This window comes from Triticum urartu, chromosome 6A (assembly GCF_056163025.1).
Source record: "Triticum urartu cultivar PI428250 chromosome 6A, HENAU_Tu73, whole genome shotgun sequence".
NCBI classification, from domain to species: Eukaryota; Viridiplantae; Streptophyta; class Magnoliopsida; order Poales; family Poaceae; genus Triticum; species Triticum urartu.
The window spans coordinates 375,941,510-375,962,638 of NC_141878.1; the positions used below are offsets into that span (position 1 = coordinate 375,941,510).

At 46.4% G+C, this 21,129-nt stretch overlaps 1 protein-coding gene across 1 annotated transcript; it reads right to left on the bottom strand.

Moving 5' to 3' along the window:
* Window positions 1-16,817: 16,817 nt before the first annotated feature.
* Window positions 16,818-20,419, bottom strand: LOC125512729 (uncharacterized). Its single transcript, XM_048677821.2, has 7 exons — window positions 20,018-20,419; window positions 19,070-19,162; window positions 18,609-18,753; window positions 18,404-18,514; window positions 18,245-18,327; window positions 18,102-18,159; window positions 16,818-17,095 (listed from the first exon to the last, which is right to left on the bottom strand). Exons 1-7 carry the CDS (start codon window positions 20,288-20,290, stop codon window positions 17,016-17,018), a joined length of 843 nt encoding a protein of 280 aa, XP_048533778.1. The 5' UTR covers window positions 20,291-20,419; the 3' UTR covers window positions 16,818-17,015.
* Between the last annotated feature and the right edge of the window lie 710 nt (window positions 20,420-21,129).

Here is a 21,129-nt window from a genome sequence, read left to right on the forward strand (position 1 = left end):
GCGTACGGCGTTGAGCTTGCCGGACTGCTTGAAGACCCAACATTCTCTGTGGGTATGATTAGCAGGTTTACCAGGGGTACTATGAATCTGACATACTTGGTCCAGAATTTTGTTGAGGCTGGACAATTCATCCCTGGTGCCTTTAGGGGGCGGCTTTTGTCCTGGCCGAGAGCTTTTGAATCCGGCATTTACTGTCGTGCCCTTTGTGATGTCTTCTTTATTCCGGCCTTTGTTATTGCTGTTGCGCCGTGGTTTCCCATTTCCATCTCTAACTTCAGATGTACTGGGGTCGCTGGTGCTGCATCTGGCTAGCCAGCTGTCCTCTCCCGCGCAAAAGCGGGTCATGAGGTTTGTTAATGCGGCCATCGTTCTCGGCTTATTTTGGCCGAGGTGTCTGGCGAGCCATTCGTCACGGACGCTATGCTTGAAAGCTGCTAAGGCTTCGGCGTTCGGACAGTCGACAATCTGGTTCTTTTTAGTAAGAAACATGTTCCAAAGCTTTCGGGCTGACTCTCCGGGCTGTTGAGTTATATGACTCAAATCGTCCGCATCCGGAGGTCGGACATAAGTCCCTTGAAAATTTGCCCGAAAGGCGTCTTCGAGCTCTTCCCAACTTCCAATGGAGCTTTCAGGGAGGCCTTTGAGCCAGTGAAGAGCTGGCCCTTTGAGCTTGAGGGGTAGGTACTTGATGGCGTGGAGATCATCTCCTCGAGCCATATGGATATGAAGGATGTAGTCCTCAATCCAGACCCTAGGGTCTGTTGTTCCGTCGTATGCCTCTATGTTTACGGGCTTGAATCCCTCTGGAAATTCGTGGTCCAGCACCTCATCGGTGAAACATAGGGGGTGTGCGACACCCCTGTAGCTGGGTGTACCGCGTTGTTCGGATGTTTGTTGTGTTGCATTGTATGCTGGGGCGCGCTTGCGTGGTCCATAGATGGATCTTGTTGCACCGTTCTTTGGGTGCGAGCCCTCGCATTGGTTGCGTGTTGTATGGTGAGCGGCGTTGTATGCCGCTCTGTGTTGGTAGAGGGGTCGTCCATCCGACCAGGTGGCTGCTTTGATATTTGGTTGTGGGGGGGTCTGAGGCTTCCTCATCGAATTCGGGTACCAGCTTCCGCTTTGGGTAGCTCTTGTAGGGGCGATTATCGCCGTACCTTGCTGCTGTGTTAAGTATTTTACTCCATCTGATTTGGAGTGTGTCTTGCGCGGCCTTGAGCCTTTGCTTCTGCTTTTTCAGACTCCTCGCGGTGGCAACAAACCTTTTACGGGCAGTCTGCTGCTCCGGGTGCCTGTCCGGCGTTATGTCATACGGACCATGATCCTTGATAGGATTTGTTTGTTCAGTTTGATTATCCAGATTGTCGTTGTCCGGCAGCGGTTTACCCTGCTCCAGCGCTGGGTCTGTGTGGTCGCTATTTCTGTCGAGGCGGGATTTGGGGTGGTGCTTGCGTCGCCACTTTGACTGCTTTTCGAGGGAACAAGCCTTCGGTGCGTCCTTCCGCTCCTCGTCGTCATCTTTTGGTGCATCCACCGTGTATACGTCATATGACGAGGTGGCGTTCCAGGGCCCAATAGGTGCTGGTTCTTCATCGTCTCCTTCATCGGCGTCCATACCGTCGATGTCTTCGGAGTCGAGGTCGAGCATGTCGGTTAAGTCATCGACGGTGGCTACAAAGTGGGTGGTGGGTGGGCTTTGAATTTCTTCATCGTCTGTATCCCAATCTCGCTGACCGTAGTCCGGCCAGGGCTCTCTTGATAAAGAGAGAGACTTTAGTGATTTCATAATATCGCCGAAGGGCGAGTGCTGAAAGATGTCCGCGGCAGTAAACTCCATGATCGGCGCCCAATCGGATTCGATCGGCAGAGGCGCGAATGGTTCGGAGTCCGGAGAGGAGTCCGACTCCTTGGAATCATGAGTTTCACGGAGTGCGGGGCTGGTGTTCGGCTCAATCGCCGTTAAGATCGCAGCCCCCGAGGTGGCGTCCAACCGCCCATCCTCGATCTGCGCAGTTGGCTCCGAATTAAGGGTCGGAGCCGATGCGGGTGCGGCCTCCGGGGCACTGTTCGGCGGCAGAGCTAGATCATGCTCGTCGTGACAGTGCGGCGCGCTCGGCAGTGGCTCGAATCCGTCGAAGATCAAGTCCCCGCAGATGTCAGCCGTGTAGTTTAAACTTCCAAATCTGACCTGACGGCCAGGGGCGTAGCTTTCGATCTGCTCCAGACGGCCAAGCGAATTGGCCCGCAGTGCGAAGCCGCCGAAGACGAAGATCTATCCGGGGAGGAAGGTCTCACCCTGGACTGCATCGCTATTGATGATCGTAGGAGCCATCGAGCCTGACGGCGATGACACAGAGGAACTCTCAATGAAAGCACCAATGTCGGTGTCAAAACCGGCGGATCTCAGGTAGGGGGTCCCGAACTGTGCATCTAGGCCGGATGGTAACAGGAGGCAAGGGACACGAGGTTTTACCCAGGTTCGGGCCCTCTCGATGGAGGTAAAACCCTACGTCCTGCTTGATTAATATTGATGATATGGGTAGTACAAGAGTAGATCTACCACGAGATCGAGGAGGCTAAACCCTAGAAGCTAGCCTATGGTATGATTGTTGTAGTGTATGTTGTCCTACGGACTAAAACCCTCCGGTTTATATAGACACCGGAGAAGGTTAGGGTTACACAAAGTCGGTTACAATGGTAGGAGATCTGCATATCCGTATCGCCAAGCTTGCCTTCCGCGCCAAGGATAGTCCCTTCCGAACACGGGACAGAGTCTTCAATCTTGTATCTTCATAATCCAACAGTCCGGCTGAAGGTATAGTCCGGCTATCCGGAGACCCCCTAATCCAGGACTCCCTCAGCAGCCAACCGAAGAGGCAACGGAAGGACCGGCACCCGAACGTGCTCGGCACCGTCAGGGAGGAATTTACTGAAGTGAACTCCGACGGGCATCCGACGGTGCCCAAACACGTAGTCAAGGGGTACTCAGTTCAGCTCGGGTGCATTCTCCGGAGCACGCCTCGATCAACACCGAGAACCTAAGGCATAAGGACCAAGGGAATTTGCGCATCCTCCTCTTCACGAAGCTGCACGAACAATACAAGTTCCCCGATGAGTTCGCAAACACACGCCTCTCGGGGAATAAAGTGAACGGTGCCGCCCTCACGAGGATGAGCACGGCCCTGTCTACTTGGAAAAGCACCGTGAAGGCAATGATTGACAAAGGTGATAGTTATGAGAAGATCAAGGCGAAATATCCTTTGATTAGCGAAGATGACTACAAGGAGTTCAAGATCAAGTGCAAGAGCCCCGCAACCTCCGAATCAAGTCAGTGGGGGAAAGATATGCGGCAGTTGAACTTAGGGGTCCACCAACTCAGTCTCGGCGGTTACAGAGTGGCGGAGCCTATATGGGACAAGGAGGACGCGGAGCATATCGAGCAAGGTCTACCACCCCGCTTCGAGAAATACCGTGACAAGCAGACCAGGAACTTTCTCAGGGCCCGGTACAAGGAGGACCCGGTAACAAAGGAGCTTACCACGGATCCGAAGACCAAGGCGCTTGAGCTTGTTCTGGTAAGGAATACACCCACGCGTAATTAGCTCCATATGGTTGCATTCTAATTAATCCCCAATATTTCTAAATGGTTCACTTTCCTTTCGCAGGACAAAGAAAGCAGTAGCGCGGGGTCGTCTTAGAGCTCCCCTTTCGACACCCCTTTGAATAGGGCGTTGAACGTAATGAAAAACAAGGATCCGCTCAGTAAGCCAACGTCAGCTGGTCGTGTGGCCGGCAAAGGCTTGTCCACAAAATGGTCGTCATACTATACCGCTGGTAGGCGGAAGGAGAAAAAGACCAGCTCGGAAAGCTAGTCGCGCGAGGTTGAAGCACTCAAGGCGCAAGTGGCGCGGATTCCGGAGATGGTCCAAGAGCAAGTGCAACAACAACTGGGATCGACGCTCACCGACATTATGCCTACCTTGATTCATGGGATAACGACGTGGATTGCGGGTGGCCAACAGGGGCCACCCCCGATTCCCAGCTTCACGGCCAGCAACTCGCACAACACGCAGGCGGCGCCATTGGTGTCTCCGGCGGCGGGGGTATTGGTGTCTACGGCGGCGGCGCCATTGGTGTCTCCGGCGGCGGCGATATTGGTGTCTCCGACGCTGGTATTGGAGCTTAATGCACCCGGGTGTACGTCGGCCGGCACCTCGCCAGCAAGCGGCCCCTCCGTCAGTTGCACGCCCGCCGTTGGCGGTGCCTCGACATTAGCCGAGCTCGACGGCATCACGGTAACTAAGCCTCTCGGCCAAGGACTTCATCTCCTTGCCTTTGACTGGGCATCCCTGACGCCCTACATGTTTTCGCAGGGCGCCGCCGACGTTCCTTGCACTCTCCTGCACTTCGTGGGCGGCGAGTTGGTCGATGTCGCCAAGGGCAGAATCGTTCAATCGGGCAACCCCGTGTTCCACGGTAATCCGATGCCACCCACAATGTATAGGGTTGCAGTGGTTCGGGTGCTGCCAGGCTGCAACGAGCTATTACCTCCGATTCGACCCGCTGGGGCCGATGAAGAAGATGAGATGACCCTCAGCGCCTGCGTAAGCTGGCCCCTGCTTTGGCCGAAGAGCCAGATTCGTTTGGGGGCGGGGGACACCACCCCACAGACAAGACCGCCAGTCGTGCCGGCGCCAAGCCATGGCAAGAACGCCGCAACGGTACCGGACATGCCGGACATCCCTATGGCACAGGATCCGGACATGCATATGGCACAGGATCCGGACGAAGACGACATCAACGATGGTACATTTACCAACATCGATAAGTACTTTGCTGAACATGGGTACGGTGACGAGTTCTGTGGGCCTCCTTCTCAAGAACCCAAACAAGACGACCGCGATCTAGCTGGTACGGCGGAGAAACCCAATTGCAACAGGCGTCGTCTGGCGTTCAGTTCTCAGGAGACGCCTCCAGCTGCCGCCTTCACCGAGCCTCAGATAGCGGAGGTGCCAAATATTATCAGCCCCAACACGCTCAAGAAGGCGGTCTGTGAGCAGAACTCGGTCCCATTACAGCAGATCAAGAAGAAGGGCCGGAAACGGCAGACTAAAAAGGGCGCTGGTGCGAGCCAGCCGGCACCGAGTACGATCCGTGCTCAGGACGGGACACCTTCACCTAAGGATATCTCGAGGAGGGTGCATGTGGCGGGTAGGGCGATGCTACCGACAAATATGCTCAATGCTGCAACCGGTGCTATGCGGAGTCTGCACGACAGTGTTCTTTCTTTGGAGAAGCGGCGTCTCAGAGAGAATGATGTGGCATACCCGGTTTTCGTGGCCAAGGTGCCAGAGGGCAAGGGCTTTGTGGATGGCGACATCGGGGGTACGATCGTCCTGCGGTTTGATGACATCTTTGCTATGTTTAACCTTCATCCGCTGCACTACACCTTCGTTCGGCTGTTTTCGCTGAGTATGGAGATGCGGATCATTAGAGACAAGACCCCGAACATCGTGATCGTCGACCCCTTCTACATGCGTGCCAAGCTCTTGAGCGGCGCTGGGGACCGCCAAGTCGCGAGTTCACACCTCGAAGACGTCATTCTGGCAAACCCGGATAAGGATAACTTCCTTGTGGCTTACTTTCCCGAGTAAGTCATCCCTTAACCGCCCCATAACATATGATTTCTTAGATTTCGATCGTTCTTTTTTTTCTAACATTCCGTGTTCTGTGCAGTGACACACATTGCACACTCATCCTCTTAAGCCCAAAATATTCCATGGCCACGTATTTCGACCCGAACCGTAACTCCAAGATAGACTACACAAATATCAAGAAAGTTCTTGATGATGTTCTCCCCGGCTACACCAAATCTGGAGGCACCTTCACCAGGGCAGTTCGTAAGTACGGCAAGCACGGGTTCGCCCACAATACGACGTTCTGCTGCGTCAAGCAGCCGCCTAGCGGTCAGAAGGATGCCTACTACGCCCTCCATCACATGCGGGCGATCGTAAGGGACCATCATCACCTTCTGCTACCAAATAATCTCAAAGATTGGGCCGCGAGCTTGTCGGTAATCCAAGACGCGGACATCAGACAAGAATTCTTTCGCATCCAGTCGGAGTTTGCGGACATCATCCATCAAGATGTCCTTCATACCTCGGGGCAGTTCTTCCTCAGATATCAACCGTCCAACATTGAGATAGACGGAATGCTACAAATGCAGGCTGACAATGCCCGCGATTTCATGACCATCACGACAGACAGCGGCTTCATCCACGCTCCTGTCCATGAGTCGAGTCAAAAGTAGTGATGTGTAGTTCTGAAACATTGATTGGATCATGTTGTAATTAAACTTTAATGAATTGTATGTCTCTTTGGTTTGGACAGTCGTTCAACTTAGATGTAATCGATGCTATTTATTAGTAGGACCATGAATCGTGCTATTAATGTCTTTCTTTTCTCTTCCGATCCTTTTGTTGCATACTTATATATTGCTTATGTATGTATTGTCTGTTGTTTGGCTTGTGCATAGAGATGCCGTCGTATGTCGTGTACAAGGGTAAGGTTCTCGGAGTCTACGACAACTGGGAGGAGTGTCGGAGACAGGTTCACCGTTTCAGCGGTAACAGTTACAAAGGGTACACCACTAGGGCGGAGGCGGAATCTAGATACGCCCACTATCTAGCGGGAGAGAGGAGGGAGCGTTGGAGGAACCGGATGAAGACCAATTTCATCGCGATGATGCTCATCGTGATGACCGCAGCTCTCTTCTATGTGATGGTAGTTTAGATGATCGATATCGACTTGTAATGTGAAGACAAACTCGATACTCGCGGTCTCGAGACTTGTAATGTTTTATCTTTGTTCGGTCTTTTGAATTCGGAGACTAATATGATGAATTGTATTCGGAGACTAATCTTCTATTGTATTCGATGAATCTGTTGTTGCTGTGTGCTACTGTCTATATTCTGTCAAATAATATATTTTGTAACCTGTGCAAAAATCAGAAAAGTAAAAAAAATAAAACCTAATATTCATACTAATGGCGCATCACTATAGAGTGCGCCATTAGTATGCCAAAGTATACTAATGGCGCATCACCAAACAGTGCGCCATTAGTATGCCAAGTATACTAATGGCGCATCCATCTGCAGTGCGCCATTAGTGTGCCAAAGCACATGGTTAAATATGGCCCCTGGGAGGCATACTAATGGCGCATGGTGTTATATACTAATGGCGCACTGGGTGGTGCGCCATTAGTATACCAGATACTAATGGCGCACCAGTGGTGCGCCATTAGTAATAAATACTAGTGTCGTGATACTAATGGCGCACCAGTGATGCGCCATTAGTAGGCAAAACTGGTGCGCCATTAGTAGGCCTTTTCCTAGTAGTGAGTGTTTCTCCGTGCTTTTGCATTTGCATACTTGTTTCCCCTTTCAAAAAAAACTTCATCTAGAACTTTTAGTTTCTTTTCTTTCCTTTTTGTTCTGCATTTTCTGCATCCAATTCATTGCAAATCTTTCAGTTAATTCCTTGCATATCCTTGTGAGATCGTACTTGTCTAGTGAGCTGAGGTGACAAGTGGTTTCACTCTGATGAACTCGGTCACACCGGTTTGTTCTCTTCGGCCCAACCGAAATCTTTCGGTGCAACCGAAGCACACAACTCAGAGTCACCGATTCCATCACAGGAAAACCAACTTGCCACTTATTCCTGATTTCTGTTTGCTCCAGCTCCACTCAATGATTCTTGTCCTCTACCAGCATCATATTAGACATGCTGCTTTGCTCTGTGACTCGAGGACCAACCCATTTGTATCACATGTCCAGAAGAGCCCTTCTTGGAAATTGATGTCAAAGGGGGAGAGAGAGATCACATCAAAGCTTAAGAGAGAGATCACATCAAAGCTTAATTCTTCCTATAGGGGGAGAAAGCGAGAATACTCAGGGGGAGAGAGTTTCTCAACTAGGAGAAAGTAATATCATCAAAGACCCCAGATGCTTGGTGTTCAAGAGGAGAGATGTCACATGTCTTTAAGAGGGGAAAGTCATATTTGGTTGCTTGCTTTAGCTCAAGCTCTGTTGTTTCTTTTTTGTTGCTCTGATTTTCTGTTCCCTATCTTCTCCCAATATCCCATGCAGATTCAGGGGGAGCAAGACATCTAAGGGAAGGAAATCTCTGATTTTATTGCATATCTTTACCTTTGGGGGCATGTCTATATCCAATGTGGTACTTAGTACTCACTCTACATGTCATCCCAGTCTTGGTTCTCTTGTGGTTTCTCTTGTTTGCTCTGGTCAGTAGGTGTATCTGTGTTATTTAACCTTGTTTGCGCAGGTTCATCCCATCCTAAGCCAACTCAAGACCACAAGGTAAGTATATGCATCACATTCATGTGAATGAGAAGTTCTTGCTGATGTACATACTGTTTGCAAGAAGGACTCATGAGCATGAAGATACATTTCTCACATTCACATCATTTGCTCTGATACATATAGCCAAGATACATGTAACACATTGCTTACTCTGTCATGTTTATGCATTCACATGCTCCTATATTCAATATTCACATGATTGCGTACATGTAGGAGGAGCCTATGCATGTTACATGTATTTCCAAAGCTTTACTTGCTATTCTCTATATCTTTATCTAAAGCTTTGATGTATGTTGTCATCAATTACCAAAAAGGGGGAGATTGAAAGCACAAGTGCTCCCTGGGTGGTTTTGGTAATTAATGTCAACATATCTCTTGTTGGACTAACACTTTTACCTAGTATGTTTCAGATAAGTTCAACAATGGAGTGGCATGGACTAGAGGATGTGGAACCCCATCAAGATGCTAAGGACAAAGGATTGTCTCAAGCTTCAAGATCAAGACTCTACATTTTCTATTTTAGTGATCAAAGATCACATTGAGTCTATAGGAAAAGCCAATACTATCAAGAGGGGATGAGGTGTTGCTTAATGGCTTGCTTGCTCAAAGTGCTTGGTGATATGCTCCAAAACCCTCAACTACCTTCCCACATCCACATATGACCTAAACCAAAAGTCAAACTCGGCCCCACCGATTCTTTCTGTTCGGAGCCACTGAGTTCAGTTAACATAGCCACTGCCAGAAACCCTAATCAGTTCGGTCTCACCGATGGGATCTCGGTCTCACCGATGGGATCTCGGTCTCACCGAGATGGGCTTGCAAACTCTCTGTTACCTGTTGCAATATTTTCGGTCCCACCGAGATATGCAATCGGCCCCACCGAGTTTGCTTGGCCAACTCTCTGTTTCGCTTATTACCCAAATCGGTCCCACCGAGTTTGAGTAATCGGTCAAACCGAGTTTTGGTTTTACCCTAACCCTAGAACATCGGTTCCACCGAGTTGAACTAGTCGGTCCCACCGAAAACCCTAACGGTCACTAGGTTTACTAAATCGGTCTGACCAAGTTTTTCCCTTTGGTCTCACCGAGATTGGTAAATTAAGTGTAACGGTTAGATTTTGTGTGGAGGCTATATATACCCCTCCACCCACTCTTCATTCGTAGAGAGAGCCATCAGAACATACCTACACTTCCAATACACATTTTCTGAGAAGGAACCACCAACACTTGTGTTGAGGTCAAGATATTCCATTCCAACCATATGAATCTTGATCTCTACCCTTCCCAAGTTGCTCTCCACTCAAATCTTCTTTCCACCAAATCCAAATCCTGTGAGAGAGAGTTGAGTGTTGGGGAGACTATCATTTGAAGCAGAAGAGCAAGGAGTTCATCATCAACACACCATTTGTTACTTCTTGGAGAGTGGTGTCTCCTAGATTGGCTAGGTGTCACTTGGGATCCTCCAACAAGATTGTGGAGTTGAACCAAGGAGTTTGTAAGGGCAAGGAGATCGCCTACTTCGTGAAGATCTACCGCTAGTGAGGCAAGTCCTTCGTGGGCGACGACCGTGATGGAATAGACAAGGTTGCTTCTTCGTGGACCCTTCGTGGGTGGAGCCCTCCGTGGACTCGCGCAACCATTACCCTCCGTGGGTTGAAGTCTCCATCAACGTGGATGTACGATAGCACCACCTATCGGAACCACGACAAAAACATCCATGTCTCCAATTGCGTTTGAATACTCCAAACCCTTCCCTTTACATTCTTGCAAGTTGCATGCTTTACTTTCCGCTGCTCATATACTCATTGCATGCTTGCTTGATATGTATTGTGTTTGTTAAACTTGTGCTTAAACTCCACTTAAACTTAAGAATATTAAAAACTGCAACTTTTGGCACTTAGTGTCTAATCACCCCCCTCTAGACACCTCTTCTCGATCCTTTCAAAATATGAGTTTTGGTTGAAGGAAGTTGGATTTCTCGGACACGTTATATCGGGAGAAGGTATGGCAGTAGATCCCACTAAAGTTGATACCGTGACCAATTGGGAAGCGCCAACAACAGTTGGAGAGATCCGGAGTTTTCTTGGACTCGCAGGATACTACCGGAGATTCATTGAGAATTTCTCAAAGATTGCGAAGCCTATGACGGAGTTGTTGAAAAAGGATACCAAGTTCATATGGACTGAGGAATGTGAGGCCAGTTTCCAGGAATTGAAGAAACGTTTGGTTACATCACCTGTGCTGATTTTGCCAGATCAGACCAAGGATTATGAGGTGTATTGCGACGCTTCACGTCGAGGACTTGGAGCAGTGCTTATGCAGGAAGGAAGAGTTGTTTCCTATGCCTCAGACAGCTTAAGCCTCATGAGTTGAATTATGCCACGCATGATTTGGAGTTAGCAGCCGTAGTGCATGCATTGAAAACTGGGAGACATTTTCTCATTGGAAACCATTGTGAGGTGTACACTGATCACAAGAGTTTGAGGTATATTTTCACGCAGAAAGAGTTAAATCTCAAGCAAAGAAGATGGTTGGAGATCATCAAGGATTACGGTATGAGATTACATTATCACCCCGGAAAGGCTAACGTAGTAGCTGACGCGTTGAGCCGTAAAAGCCACGTCAACACCCTAATGACGGGAGATTTACCAAGGGAGTTAGCTGAAAACCTTCGTGAGCTATGTTTGGAGATAGTTCCGAGAGGCTATGTAGCAGCATTGGAGATTCAGTCTACCTTGATGGATAAGATCAGAGAAGCTCAAAGGACTGACAAGGAGATTTCCTCTATTAAGGAGAAAATGAGCAAAGGAAAAGCTAAGGGATTTCGTGAGGATGAGCACGATACCCTATGGTTTGAAGACCGTGCTTATGTGCCTAATGATTCGGAGATCAGGAAGTTAATTCTGCAAGAGGCACATGATTCACCATATTCGATTCACCCAGGAAATACCAAGATGTATTTGGATTTGAAGGATACTTTCTGGTGGACCGGAATGAAGAAGGATATTGCGAAGTATGTAGCAGTTTGTGATGTATGTCAGAGAGTAAAGGTAGAGCATCAGAAGCCAGCAGGATTGCTACAACCATTGCCGATACCCGAATGGAAGTGGGATAAGTTAGGCATGGATTTTATTACAGGTTTACCCAGAACTCATTCAGGCTATGACTCAATATGGGTTGTAGTCGATCGTTTGACAAAGGTAGCCCATTTCATTCCAGTGAAGACTACATATACCAGTGCAAAGTTGGCAAAGATATACATGACCAGAATCGTATGTCTGCATGGAGTTCCAAAGAGCATTGTATCAGATAGAGGAACCCAATTTACCTTAAAGTTCTGGAATCAGTTGCATGAAACTTTGGGTACCAGACTAGAGTTTAGTACAGCCTTCCATCCGCAGACAGATGGACAGACCGAGAGAGTCAATCAGATTTTGGAGGATATGCTGAGAGCTTGTGCGTTAGATTACGGATGTAGTTGGGACGAGAATTTGCCATATGCAGAGTTCTCTTACAACAACAGTTATCAATCCAGTTTGAAGATGGCCCCTTTCGAAGCCTTGTATGGAAGGAGCTGCAGGACCCCATTGTCTTGGGATGAAGTTGGAGACCGTCAGTTGTTTGGACCGGATCTGATTAAGGAGTCTGAACAGAAAGTGAAATTGATTCGCGACAGGCTCAAGATAGCCCAGTCCAGGCAGAAGAGCTACGCAGATTCTAAATGCAAGGAGACAGTTTACGAAGTTGGGGACCGAGTTTATTTTCGAGTACCACCACTTCGAGGAGTTAAGCACTTTGGAGTTAAGGGAAAGTTAGCGCAACGTTTTGTAGGCCCATACAAAGTTTTGGAGCGTATGGGAGAAGTAGCCTATAAGTTGGAATTGCCCGAAGGATTGTCAGGAGTTCACGACGTGTTCCACGTTTCCCAGTTGAAGACGTGCCACGCAGAGATGGCTGATATACCGCTAAGAGATACAGTGCCACTGGAAGCAATTCAGTTGGACAGTGATTTGACCTATGAGGAGAAACCAGTTAAGATTCTAGAGTATGCCAGTCGAGTCACCCACAGCAAGGTTATCAAGTTTTGCAAAGTTCAGTGGAGCCACCACACGGAGGATGAAGCCACCTGGGAGCGAGAGGAAGAATTGCTGAAGGACCACCCTCACCTATTTTCTAACCAACCCGAATCTCGAGGGCGAGATTCATCTTAAGGGGGGTAGGTTTGTAACATCCCAAATTTTCAATTTGGAATGTTATACATTAGATCATCATTGCATATCATATTTTATTGCTTTTCTGGTGGATCCTAGAAATTCTACGCAACTCAAGGACCCTCGGAGAGAGTTGGGGATTTCGTTATTTTCATATTTGAGTTTTTCTCAAATTTTGAAGATAGGATCATTTGATTTTGTTTATTTTATCTTCAATTATTTCTATTATAAAAATATGAGAGAGGGAATAAAATGACTTTCCCAAAATAAAGAAATATTGAGGATTTAATAAAAAAATCAAATAAGATTTTATTTTGGTTTTATTTGCTATTCTATTCGAATTTAGGAAAACTTGCACGTTTTCAAAAATTGCATTTAGAGCCCAAAAAATGTTCATCCTGTTCTAAATATTTTATTTAGACGAAGAAAATTTGTTTTGACATTTTTAGATTTTTATTTGTTTTTCTAGATTTTTTTAGGCGCAGTGAAATAGTTTAAAAAAAAGAGACCCGTGCCCGACTGGGCCAAGGGCCCAGCCGAGCCAGGCCGGCCCAGCCGCCGCCGCCTTCCCGCCGGACTCGAGGAGGAGTCCGAGCCGGAGCCGCCGCCGCCCGTCGCCCCCTCTCCCAAGTCAACCCCCCCTCCCCCTCTTAAATAGTCGCCCCGCCGCCGCCCTCTCCTCACCCCGCCGCCCCGCACCGCAGCCCGCCGCCGCCCCGCGCCGCCCGAAGCCGCCGCCCCGCCGCTCTCTCCTCACCCTGCCGCCTTCCGGAGCCCCGCCGGAGAGCCGCCGCCGCCGAGGTAGTCGCCGGCTGGATTTTTTTGAAAAACCCTAGTTTCCGTTTTTTTAAATAAATATATCTTTTTTTTCCAGTTTATTTATTTAGCGAGCGCCCGTTCGTCCGTTCGTCTTAACGAACGCGTTTTCCGTTTAGTTTCTGTTAACGAACGTTCGTTCGTTAACTGTTCGTCGTTTTTCTTTTTCTCGGATTAAATCCGCGGCTTTTCTGATCGCGATCTCTGATCCGATGTTCGTTCTAGTTTAATTTTCACTCGTTTATCGGAATCAGGCGATTCAAGCGCGTGGAGTTTCGTCTCGAAACCCTCTTTCCATTTAACCAACTCAAACAAGTTTTTGCCACTGTAAAAATTGCCTTAGACCCAGAATAGTAAATGAAGCTTGTTTCTCTTGCCGTTTGTCTTTCGTTGCTTCATTCGTTTTGATTCTTTTTGCCAACCGGAGTTCTTAAGTTGAACTTTCTGGTTAGTTCTCTTGTTCGAGTTTTACCTGTGCATTAGTTGAGTACTTATTGTATGTTTGTTTGTTTGCGATAGAGTACCCGGAGTGCGCCGCTTGCTACTTCGAATCGCTAGGTTTCCCGGATCATCAGCAAGGCAAGTAACACTTTGATCATACCTCCTACTACCCAGTTTTATTGCATTAGATCAATCCTCACACATTGCATGATTAGGATCTAATTAAATTGTGGGTTTGGGGAGTAGTTGAGGTAGAACCTATTACCTGTTTATTATCAAACCTTTGGGAGTTACTCTACGTTTGCTTATTATTGTTATGCTATGCTAGTAGACGTGGATTGGGTGAGTGTATCCATGACAGATGTGAGCTTTGTTAATTAATGGTTTATTTAAGGTGCCAACCTAAACACACATCTGGGTGGATTGAGGCACATGGGTATTCCAGCGATTGCCTGTTTTCTTTTGGACCGCCACCCAGGCTCAAAGGGATCATGGGATTATTTATACTAAAAACTTCCGTGTGCAGCCACAAGCTACTATGGGCTCTAGCATAGTTGACTAAGTCGTGCAAACTCTTACAGTGGTAGACTAGCAGATGTAGGGGATGTAGGTTGGTACGGTCTACCCGTTCGTAAGGTGCTAGCGCTTCTGAAAGACTATGTCTCGGTCATCCGTTTCTCAAACACCATGCAGTGCGAGAAAACCAATGGAGGAGATCGAGTCTTGTGGGGAAACGTGCGCAAACCTCTACAGAGTGTATAAACTAATCATGGTTAGCCGTGTCCCCGGTTATGGACATCTTGAGTATCTAGTACCTGGATTATCATGTGAATCTCATCATGTTACTCTAAAATTAATTGTTGGGTTTTAATGATGATGCTTAATTGGGATTGAGAATGCTGTCAACCATTCTCAATGTTTAACAACTACCATGATAGTTAAATAAAATTTATTCCTTTACAGTAGGGAAAAATTGGCTTTACGCAAAACTGTAACCATAGAGCTTTCCACCAGTCATATATGCATATAGAATAGCCTATTTTATTCCATTACTCTCTATGTGTTACATTGCCAGCATATTCTATGTGCTGACCCGTTTCGGGCTGCAACGTTAATGTTGTAGACTTTTCAGACGACGATTAAGGTGCCATTAGGTCGTGGTTCTATACTCAGTGATGCCGTTGGAGTTGATGGACTCACTTATCTTCCAAGCCTTCCGCTGTTATTGTTATTAGATGGCCTTAAGCCATATTTATGGTAATAAGTTCTCTTTTGAGACACTCGATATAATAAGTGTGTGATTGCTACTCTGTTATAAATCCTTCAAGTACTGTGTGGTGTCAGTATTACTGATCCAGGGATGACACTGGAGCACAGAGATTGGACCGTTTGAGGTCTGGTCGCTACAATCCCAATTTTGCGGAAAAAAAACTAGATGAACCATGCGGAAGTTGGTGACTCTTGTATGTTGACACGCATCACATATGGATGCGTCATGAGACCGACTGCACGGAAGTTTATTCAAACTAAAAGTTGACTAAACGACTTGGGATGATGGGTGACCAAGGCAATGATGCCATTGCTTTTTATTGACGGACGCGAGCATGGCAGCCTTGACATGGTGGAGGGCGGATGGCGGAATGGGGTAGAGGCCGACTCGACATCTGCCTTGGAGCAGGCTTATCTTCAATGCATGGTCCTTAATGATAAAAAAAAAATATGGGTGAAATTCACCGAACACATCATTGTCTTTGGTAAGTTTATGAATGGAGATAAGATTCTTTTTTATATGTGTAACAGGAAGTATGTTTAAAAGAACAAGAGGTTTAGCATCGGAAGTATTGATAGAACTTTGACCAATATGTTCAATATGCAAACCTACTCTGTTGACAATTTGGACGTCGTGGCCGTTGTAGCACCCGCGAAGGAGATGTGATCCAAGTCGCTGGTGCTGGTGCTGTGGTTTGTCGCGCCCGTGTCCGAATACCAATTAGGATCAACCTGGTACCCAGGGCTAGTCCCGATGATATTGGCAACTTTAAAATTCATGTTCACTGATCCAAACCTCCGTCGGGTCCAATTCTTTCCATATCTTCTTAACTCGCTTGCACGAGAACAAGCAGTGTTGAATATCCTCTGCACCCATCAGACAGATCGGGCTTGCATTTTGAACTACAAAAACGTCTCATATTTATTAGTCTAGTTAGATAGAGGTTATGGATATTCTGTGACAATGGCAAGCATCTATCTCGCCACGTGTCATTTCTTATGCAATATTCTTAACTGTTGAAGAGACATGAATAAATTTAGAAAAAATGTCAATGGCAGCCACATCTTCTGTTGGCAAATACAGGAGCAATCTACCGAGGGACTCCAGTGTGGTTCCCGTGTTGTGAAAGAAGCCCAAACTGCTGCGGTGTTGTGGCCTGATGCGGCCCTGCTTCTGCAGGTCATTTTTCCGACAAAGGATATTGTCATTGGCTCGATAAGTCCTTCAACATAACACCTTTTTTTTATATATAATGTATAGTTTCATTCAATCGATTATATACAATCACACTGAGCAAATGCCTTACTTCAACATAACACAGTGCACATAGTCAACAAGGTAACAGCTGGCGAACTACAGCTTCTGCCTGGATGGCTAGTAGGTGCTGATACCTGCCCTCCCGACAGTTGCATTTTCGGTGTACGCAACAAAATCTTCTTTAAGAACTGTCGTGGGGCTGTCTAACCTCACGAGCCAAATTTTCAGAATGATTAAGCTGCAACTTGGATTCACAAGGGAATTTTAAAATTACTAAATTTCGTACAATCTCACTTAAAAACAGCGATAGAAAATGAATGCATTTTCTCAACACGCCTCTGGCTGCGCAGCAGTGAACCAAACACACAGCCGCGAGATTTTGGGCGTAAATGTGGTCAGGCTATGCTTAAATATCAGTTGAGGATACTTCAAGCAAAGCAAATTTCACCAAAAATGACTGCTGCAAGGAACATAAGCACTTGAAACATTCAGTGTTAATACTTTTACAGCCAGTGATTCATGTCTCGACAAAACTAATATTGTAGACATAAGACATGAAAAAGCACAACAACACTATGAGCGCTAACGAGTACATAAAAATCTGAACACAAAGATGTAATGTTCGTTTTCAAACTTCCCTTCACTGGATGTTCCATTTCTGCTCCAAGGCACTGCATATTCGATTCAGGCAGCAGGCAGCACTGAGAGGGTAACCGCTAACTGCAAGAAAAAGGTAATATGTCACTACAGTTCAAAGCAAAAGGGGGGTACAATCAAGAAACTACTACTCCCTCATGTCCTTTTTACTCCACATGTAGTCACTTGTTGAAATCGCTAGAAAGACAAATATTTGGGAACGGAGGGAGTATATATTATGAAACTATATTTCATAATGAATCTAAAAACATTGATTTGACATTCTGAATGTTGATACTTTTTTCTATAAGTTTGGTCAAAGTAGAGATACTTTGACTTCGGACAAAACTTATATGCAGACTAAAAGGGACCGGAGGGAGTACATGGTAGGGCGATACAACTTGAGGCAGAGAATAGCAATATCTAATTGTCCACGTTATGAAGGTCTAGGCGATGCTTGTGAACTCAAACCTAATTGATGGTTTCTTGCTCTAACAAAAGATGTCGGAAAGGGCAAGCCGCTGATGCTCAAACCACCAAGAAGCAGAAATGTATTTAATCCAAATCAGTAACCAAGTTCCAACCAAGTTATCCCAAGCCCAACTAATTTGGGGTAGTTAATTATAGAAACAAAGGAAACCCAGGAATTGGGTAGTTTGAAAAATATGAAAAGAGACTAAACCTCATTTAATAGTTAATGCCAACAAGCTGAACTGAGTAAATATTCAATTTTAATTGATAAGTGTTGGTTACAACTAACAACATGCTAGAAGTTTCCAATTTTACCGTGAGACAACACTCTATTGATCAACATTACAAGAAAAGAGAACTATTTGAATGGGGCAAAGCAAATATCATAAATGTTTGTTTTCAGGTAACAATTCACAGGGAACAGTGGACTTCTTAAAGTCTCAAACACAACATGCACAACAAACATATGATTCAATTTATCTAACACCCATTTGAAACCTCTCAAAAGATCCAAACAACTGAAAATCACACTGATTTAACAAACATATTAGTATCACCCTTATCAGAAGTTTACGAAGTTCTCAGGACTACTGTTTTTATTTCAAACAGGGTTACTTACTCTGTATGTAATCATCTGAGTATTCCTTGTCAACCTTTCCATGGGCCATGGCACCAACCTGGAATAATGTGCAGACAATATGAGATTATGCACAAGGAAGCAAGAGATGATAGAAAACAAATTAGTTCAATATCTCCACTCACCACAAACACAAGAGGTTCATCATCATTGGACTTAGCAACATAGTCAAACAAATTAACTGCCTTCTCCGCACTATATGAAAGGCCTAATGACCAAAAACATATCAATTAGCATCCCTATCTGATCCAGAGAAAGTTTTAGTAAATAAATAATTTTCTCACCAATTTTCCGTACGCCAACAGGTAGATACTGGGTAACAGGATTTTTAATAACATTAAGGAGCTTCTCACGCTTCCCAACTGCCGTGATGCTCAGCTTTTGCAATAACTGTGCTGTGATGTTGTATAACTTGCAGGTCAGCATGGTTCATGAAATATATACATAAAAGGTGAAGAACATGCACTACTTGTATTATTTGCAACTTACACATCAAGCCACAGAAACGTTTGAATGTCCGTGGCATGCGAACATGAGGCTTGATTTCAAACAACACTCCCTTTTCAGTCCTAACATAAACAGCTTGTAACCTCCCAGCCTTAGTTAGAGGGCTATCAAATATTGCTAGTAGTGCCTGCAAAATATTTTCGGCAGAAATTCAGTAGCTATTCAGAGACCCAAACAGTGTTCGACAACCAAAAGAGAGGAAACAAATGCTATGGCATTAGGTCGCGTTGACAACCAAATTAAATTTACTTCCCTTAGACATACAACAGGAACTTCTGGGTGGATAATGCTCCCTCCGATCCAAAATAAGTGTCACAATTTTGAACTGGGTTTAGTTCAAAACTGCGACATATTTATGGATCGGAGGTAGTAATAAATAAGACAGCTTTATATTCATATTACAGCATCAGAAATAAAATAATAATGACGGAAATTTAGAATACCTGGTGAATGATATCAGGCCTGTAATCAGCTGGATTGCGATTCTGCTTCCTTAAATAGTTTGCGTGATCATCCGAATTCAAGATTTGCATACCCTACAGAAACAGTTACAATAATCACTAAAACTGACATAAAATAAGGGATTTTTATTTAGTACGAGGCGTTGACCTCTTTAATCACCAGATATTGTAGAAGGATTGTGACTACTCTGGTGTAATTAGTTAACACTTGCTCTTTACATGCTAGCAGCCACTAATTTTCGACCATTGCTACCTACTCGTGCACAGCCCATCCACAATGCATGCACACAATAACCTATCCTCCAAAGGGAAGGGAAGAAAATAATTACGAATTTATGCCTAGCGTTAACCTTGCCAATAAATCAGGACAAGACATGTTCATCGCTCACTATTAGATTTATTATGCTCACTAATTCAACTGTAGCATTCTGCAAGTATGCTGCGTATCCGGCTTGCCTGCTCCCTCATGCTCCCATCCGTGCTCCCACTCCATCCTACGGCTGTCTTTTTCTCTTTTTTCTTTCTAATCTAATCATCTCCCCCCCTGATTTTAAGGGGGTGGGGCCGGGCCTTATTTTGTTCCAATCAAATCATGCCACGTATGCGGGAGCACGGATGGGCGCACGCCGGGGGAGCAGGCAAGTCTCGTCCGTATGCTGCAGCTTAAGACATTAGCATCTTTTTCAAAGTCCGCTCTTATACTATTACGGGAGGCATGCTTCTACATTCAAACAATTTCAGGACAGTGCAACTTTTGTTCCACTATTTCCCCTACTCGTACCGTGTATTAAACTAAACTACCACATGAATAAACCAGCTACTCGAACAAATTTCTCTAAGTCTCAATTCGACCACCGAACGAGAAATAATCGGCCACAGTGAGAAATAAATTACTGATTTATTGGTCGAGAGTCCATAGTACTAGCATACCTTGCCGACTTTGCCGACCTCGAGGCAGGCCCTCTCAAGTACGAAGATAGCGCCCGGCCGCCGCTTACTGTCGACCGGGCGGGGTACGATGGGGATCCCCTCCCCCACCTCCTCGGCAAAAGCTTCCTCTGCCGCCGCCTCCCCCTCCATCACCTCCTCATTTTCCTTCACCTCTTGCTCCACCGCCTCGGCGTCGACCGGAGGGGCGCGCGAGGCTTCGCCGCCTTCCAGCTTCCGCTTCTTCTTCCCCTTCACTGCGTACGGCCGCCCCATGCCTTCTTCTCGCTTCGCGCCGGCGCCGGGCTGCGGGGGGTTGAGTCACAGGGAGCCGCCTAGGGTTCTTCTCCTTCGTCCCCTTCTTTTTTTGAGGGGGTGGGGTTCATCTTATTCTGTGGGCTCAAAAGGCACTGAGCATAGCAACCGCACAACATCAAATAGAAGCCCATGAACCACAACCAGCCCGAAAAAGAGAAGCCTATCAAGCACAAGCAGGGGATTTGGGCCGGTTGTGCTTGATAGGCTTCTTTTTTTCGCCACGCCCGGCCCAAATACGAAGCGCTGACCATATGGCAGCGGAACGGACGTTGCCGACGCTCGCGGGAGGGGAGGCGGAGGCGGGGGCCGCAGGCCGCAGCGCTGGAGGTTTGGCAATGGTGATGGTATCATGGTGCGTCGACCGGCCGGCCGGGCAGTGCGGAGCAGCCGGCGGGCGTGACGGTGGCACACGGGGGTAAGCCTGGCAAAACGCGTACGTAAGATACCTGTTCTTGTATTATCAAAATAGTAATGGACAGGACCGGAAGTGCATGGATGAACCCGGATACATATGAACCCACTTTGAAAAAAACATTTTGAAATGTTAAAAAATTCTAAAAAAAAATGTGCGCTGACATCTCCATATTCTATATGTGTGCAGAAAGTTTCACGGAAAAACATTTTTTTAGCCTATGCAAAAAAGACAAAATATTGTGCCGCGAGACGCTATTTAGAAGTACTAAAATTTGCGAAAATGCCTTTTGGAGCTCGGCCTCCATGGAGGCCGGTTTTTGAAAAACACCAAAATCATGAAAATTCATATTTTTACAATTCAAAAAAATCTGAAAAAAATTACA

Bases quoted from the DNA above. Each gene is read 5' to 3' on its own strand.
- LOC125512729 (XM_048677821.2), bottom strand. From the start codon at position 20,290: ATGGGGCGGCCGTACGCAGTGAAGGGGAAGAAGAAGCGGAAGCTGGAA. The intron at 18,754-19,069 runs GTATTCTAAATT...AATATTTTGCAG, and splicing joins GGCCTGATATCATTCACCAG to GCACTACTAGCAATATTTGA. The intron at 18,328-18,403 runs GTGAGAAAATTA...TTTGGTCATTAG, and splicing joins TGTTGGCGTACGGAAAATTG to GCCTTTCATATAGTGCGGAG.